At 61.8% G+C, this 5,538-nt stretch overlaps 1 protein-coding gene across 1 annotated transcript in view; it reads right to left on the bottom strand.

Annotated features, from left to right (window-relative positions):
* Window positions 1–5,538, bottom strand: part of TMPRSS6 (transmembrane protease, serine 6) — a 35,734-nt gene that overhangs the window by 14,750 nt on the left and 15,446 nt on the right. The window contains exons 8-10 of the mRNA XM_015559835.1: window positions 4,020–4,156; window positions 3,138–3,250; window positions 2,716–2,825 (exon numbers count right to left, since the gene is read on the bottom strand). Coding sequence (XP_015415321.1) covers window positions 2,716–2,825; window positions 3,138–3,250; window positions 4,020–4,156 — 360 coding nt within the window. The remainder of the gene's footprint in view (window positions 1–2,715; window positions 2,826–3,137; window positions 3,251–4,019; window positions 4,157–5,538) is intronic.

The raw sequence follows: 5,538 nt of genomic DNA, 5'->3' as shown, positions 1-5,538 counted from the left end.
ATGTGAAGTTTGTATGAAGTGTTTTTTTATTATTATAATAATTATTTCTATTATTTTAATTCTCACCTGAGGTCATACTTAGAGAGAAGGAAGGAGGAAGAGAGGGAGGGAGGGAGGGAGGGAGGATGCATTCCCTTCCCTGAGCGCAGGTCAGCCTGGAAGGAGCGTGGGGAAGGCAGGCAGGAAGAAGGAGGCAGCAGCATCTGAGGGACCCGAGCCTGGACCTGGAGCTGCAGAGCTGTTTCAGGCCCAGCTTTGCCACAGGAAGCGGCTGTGACCTGGCACACGGCTCAACCTCAGCAGCTTCAGTTTTTGTCTATAAAAGGGGGACACTGTCTCCCGAGTAGGGGGTGCTAAGGAATAATGAGAAAACGACTTCTTTGAAAGCCGGCTGCTGGCGCTGTCAGGCTGTGAGTGCACCTGGGGACCAGCTGGGGCTCTGCCCGCTCCTGCCAGCACCCCTGCAGGTGCTGAGTCGGTAGTGTGTGTGTGTGTGTGTGTGTGTGTGTACGTGTGTGTGCGTGCGTGTGTACATGTGCACGTGTGCGCGCGTGCGCGCGAATGTGTGCATGTGTGTGCGTATGTGGTTGTGCGTGTGGGGAGGGAGGGGGGGGGCCTCAGTGGCCACGGCCAGTGCTGGCTGCCAGGGCCTCGGGGGAGCAGAAGAGCCCTCCACAGCCAGCGCAGGCCAGCGGGGTTTGTAGGAAGGGGAGGCACAGTCCTGGGCCCAGAGTGACCACGGCTGCCTGTCCCGTCGGGAGGAGAGAGGTAGACGTGGTTGGACAGATCGCAGGAGCAGTGACATCACAGGGAGGAAGCTGGGGAGGCAGGTTCCCAGAAAGGGGGAAGCCTCCTGCCGTGACGCCCAGCCAGAGGGGTTCTGCGAAACCAAGCAGCTGGCGGATCTCAGAAGGCCCCTCCCTGCCCTGCCCCCAGGCCCCTCCCCAGGACATGAGGCCTCAGCCAGAGTCAGGGGGGCACCCGGACCAGCTGGGTAGAAAGCGGGGGACGGGGGGGAGGTTGATAGAAAGTGCTCAGGGGAATGAGGTGACGGGGCCCAAGGACGCCCAGACAGTGGGGGGCCCAGGCCAGCCTTTTCCTCATGACGCTGGCACCTGAGGGATAAGAAGACACCTCTCCCCGCCCCGCCCTCTGTGCTCCCCATCCGTGGTCACTCTGGGCCCAGGACTGTGTCTCCCCTTCCTACAAACCGGGCCTGGAAATCTACACCGTCCCCAGGCAGCTCACGTCCCCACCACCCACGCAAGCAGATTTTCCAACAAATGCTCATTCAAATAATTTCCCAGCATCTGCACAGGGTGATCATTATCAGAAAGATCACAGCGAGAGGAAACGGCCTCTCCGCGCTCACAGCTGGGAGGTACGCCTCTGCCTGCCGTCCACACTCACGCGTGGACAGAAGCCCAGGGGCAGGGGGACACGAGTCTCCACCTGTGGACCCTGGGCCCTAACGTAGGTCTGAGAAGGCGGAGATGGGACTTTGCAGGCTGCTCTTGGAATGGGCTAGAGCCATGGGAACTGCCCTTCCTCTCATCAGGATGCCCGTGGACGGGTCGGAAATGCCTGGGCCGGGAGAGTGAACAGCTGGCACGGCTGCTCAGAGGCTCTGTGGGAGGAGCCTGCACAAGCATGAGCGCTTACGTGTGCACATATACACACATGGATGCATGGACACAGGCACACGTATGCACACCCACACACAGGTCTGAGCAGGCCACCTGGCTCAACTCGGGTTGCTCCGGTCACAAGCTGGTGACTTTGTGGAGATGGCTCCGCCTCTCTGGGCCTCAGGGTCCTCACTGGCCCATGAAGGCAGCACAGGGACCTGCTTCCTCACCAGGTTGTGGAGGACGAAGGACCTTAGTGAGGGGCCTGCCTGGCACAGTCAACAACCAGTTATTAACTCAGGGTCGGTGCCTTCTGGAGCTTTCTCTGAGCCTGCAGGAGCCAGTGTCCTCCGTCCATGATCTCATTTAGTCTCCCTGGGTGGAGATGTGTGCACGCCCATTTCCCAGATGGGTTACCTGAGGCTGGGGGAGGCGAGTCCTTGCCGAGTGGGAAGGAGCGGAGCCGGGATTTGAACCCTGTGCTGCCTGGTGTTCACACCTAAGCTCTTTTCACAGCAACATCCCACTGAGAACTAATAAACACAACATACAGGGCGTGTCTCTCGGGCCCTGGGCTGGCTTAACCCCTAGTTTTACAGGCGAGAAAGGGGGTGTCCCCAGAGTTCCAGGCAGAAACCAGGTGACCTCCATGAGCAGGGGAGAGGTTTAGGAAGAGAGCGGAAATAGATGGGGGTGTGGAGCCCTGTCAGGCCTCCCCCTCTGCACTCCCCCCTCTCACCCCCTTCACCCCCCCACAACCTGGCTGCACCCTGAGGTCCCTCCCCACCACTTGAAGGCAAAAAGACAATGACAAGAGGCAGGACAGTGGAGCCCTCCCAGCAGGGGCGACAGCACCCAAGGAAATGAAACCACTTCACCCGAACCAGGGTCAGCACCCCGCGTGTCTGATGGCAAATGTGTTAGACCTGTGGCAGGCTGGAGGGGAGGCCGGGCAGGGGCTGGGTCAAGGGGTGGGCCACAGGCCTGAGCAGCTGCCTCGATTGTTTTCCCAGGCTGTTCCTCTGAGGTCTGGGACTTGGCTCCCAGGGGGGTACCCGTGGGGAGAGGCAGGGTGCCAGGGGGGTACCTCCGGTTCTGGATCATCCACTGGCCCTGGGTGCACGGCAGGTCGTATTTCTGCCTCCGCAGTGCGTAGGCATCAAACCAGAGGGCCAGGCCGTAGTCGAGGGAGGGCACCTGCGACAGAGGAGCTGGTCACCAGGAGGCCCGGGGCTGTGGCTGGTCTGGTGACCCCACCTTCTAGGACGACAGAGAGAGAAAGAGGCTGCCACACAGAGTGCCGACCTGGGCTGACGTCCGCCAGTCACTCAACAAACAGGCGCTACTGGGGCCACACCCGCCAGCCCCCTCCCGGGGGGATCTGGACCCAGACTCGGCCTGGGGGTGCTTCAGCCAAGGCAGGACAGTGGGGCCCTCCCAGCAGGGGCCCCAGCGGTCCTCAGGGTGCTCTGGGCAGGCAGCAGGTGGGCGGGCAGGGCCGGGACTCACCATGAGGTGCCAGGAGCAGTGGGTGCTGGGCGAGTAGTAGCTGGGGAAGTACGGTGTGCTGAGGACGCCCCGGGCCTCCAGCTGGCTCTCCAGGGTCAAGTTCACCTCGCAATCTGGCCCGGAGAACAGTGGTTACACGGGGTCCCTCGGCCCCGTCCCACCGCACCTCCCCGCTGCCACTAAATGGTAAAGCCCAGTGTTGAGTGTGACTGTGTGATCTTGGGCCACCTCATCTGTAAAATGGGGACAGTAACAGGCCATACCTCCCGGGGTAGTTGAGAGGATTACACAGGCAGAAACACTCAGACCGCCTGGTACGTGGTACGCGCTCAACAGACGTTAGCCATTGACACTCGCTGTGCAGCATTGGACCGTTTACCCGCAAGCATGTCAAACTTGCGGCTGGTGGGCCGCATGCCTCCTTTAAAGGCCTGACAGGGCTCCACACCCCCATCCGTTTCCTCTCTCTTCCTAGACAAGGCATGAGGCCCGCAGACCCCACTGTCCAGGTGGGTGCCAAGGGCAGAGGGCTGGGGAGGGGCCGGGGAGAGGAGGCAGAGCCAGGATGAGAGAAGAAGAGGAGGGAGAGAGACGATGAGCTCAGGAAAGAACAACAGACAGCAGGAGAGAGAGGAGGGAGGAATGAGAGGGGAGCCGGCGTCTCCGGGGAGAGTGACGGAGAAGATGAGGGCATGGGCTGCGAACAGAGGAGCGAAGAGGAGTGGGCTGAGAGCGGGAAGGCGGGGTAGAGAGCAGAGACTCTTCCAGAACCTTCCCTCTCCCTCAGCCCACACCAGCTAGAGCCAAGAGGGCGAAGGGCACGCCCAGGGGGCTCAGTGTCTGCCACCTCACCCCCGACCCTCCAGGGCCCTGAGCCCTCACCCTGGAAGGCCACCGACTGCACGGAGAGCACGAAGGGGTCGTAGTAGCTGTGCAGGCCCTTCTTCCAGACCACCGCCATGACGGCACCTGACGCCAGCACCTCCACCACCGGCTCCTGGCGGCTGCAGCCGTAGACCCTGGGGGACGGAGGAAGGTGGACTGGGTGAGCCGGGAAGGGCACCGGCTGTGCAGCCAGCCTGCTGTGTGTTCACGGACAAGTCGCTGACCCTCTCTGGCCCAGGACTGCTTGGAGACCCCGTAAGGGTCAGGCCAGCCTCTCAGGTGAGAAAGGCCAGGCGGATGCTCCGACTTCTAGAGCTTTGCACCAACGATGCCACAGAATCCTTTCCATCCCCTCCGAGTGCCCGCGACCTCTGAGTGTCCACCTGTGCCCGCAGGAAGGCCAGACGGGCACCTGTGGGAACCACAGCCTCCAGCTGGCCACACCCTGCTCTGGGCTGGGACCGAGAGGAGGCAGGGGTATGGCCCCCAGGCACCCCAGATGCCACCCATCGGTGCCTGGGTGCACAGAATACAGGATGGGATCGGAGAATTCAAGGCTCTCCGGGGTCTGAATGTCAGCCCTGCCAAAGCTCTCGGAGGTTGCTCAAGTCAGCTGCTCGGTCTGCAGGTGGGGCAGCCGAGGGCAAGGTGAGCTGGGCACTGCCTGGGACAGTGCCTGGGCCCCCTCCCAGTCGGTGTGCCCCGGTCTGCCATCTTACCAACCTCGTCAAACTACCCCTCGCCTCCGACAGAACCCTCCGAGCCATTGCTAATTCATAGACCAATTGCCAGGCAGCCGCTAACCGTCTTCCCAGAGTGGGCCTGCCCCCACCCAGCCGCAAGGCACTGCCTGTGCACGATGTGCGGCTGTGGACTTGACCGGCGGGAGGGGCACTGATGGGGAACCGCAGACATCCCCCAAGTGCGTGTGTGAGAGCCAAACACAACCTCAAACCCAGAGAGGAGTGAGGGGTCCCAGGGCAGGGCCCAGGCGGGTCCTGGGGCCGGAGGATCCTGGGGAGGGGCTCTCGCCAGGGAAGGAGACGGCACAGCCGCCCAGGTCCTCGTCCCTCCTGCTTCTACCCCCTGGTTTGCTCTCACTGCTGGGTGCCCCCACCCTCCACACACCACGCTCTCCTCACCCTCAGCTGCTCATTTCCCCCAGAAAGTGGGAGATAAGAGTGTAGGGTCAAGAGGGACCCAGAGGTCACCCTTAAGGGGGCTTCAGCTTTCAGTATTGGGGTGTCTTCTCTTGCCTTTGGTTGACTTAGCAGCAGAGCCTTGTTGTAAGGAAAATGCCTCCAGCCTCCCGGGTGTGGCACCCAAGAAATGGAGCCAGGAGGCCCAGAATGGCGAGGGTCTGCTTTGTCTTCCATCACCACTAACGTTCCCACGCATGCTCCGGGGCGCACGTGTGGGGACCCCCAAACTCGTCTGTCACTGTAGGCCTTCTCCTTGGGCCTGAGGTGGAGTGAGCCACCTGCCCAGGAGCCACAGTGAGTAGGGACAGAGCTAG

The sequence above is a fragment of the Myotis davidii genome, unplaced genomic scaffold, assembly GCF_000327345.1.
Source record: "Myotis davidii unplaced genomic scaffold, ASM32734v1 scaffold514, whole genome shotgun sequence".
In the NCBI taxonomy this organism is placed as follows: domain Eukaryota; kingdom Metazoa; phylum Chordata; class Mammalia; order Chiroptera; family Vespertilionidae; genus Myotis; species Myotis davidii.
This window is presented reverse-complemented; position numbering and strand designations above follow the sequence as displayed.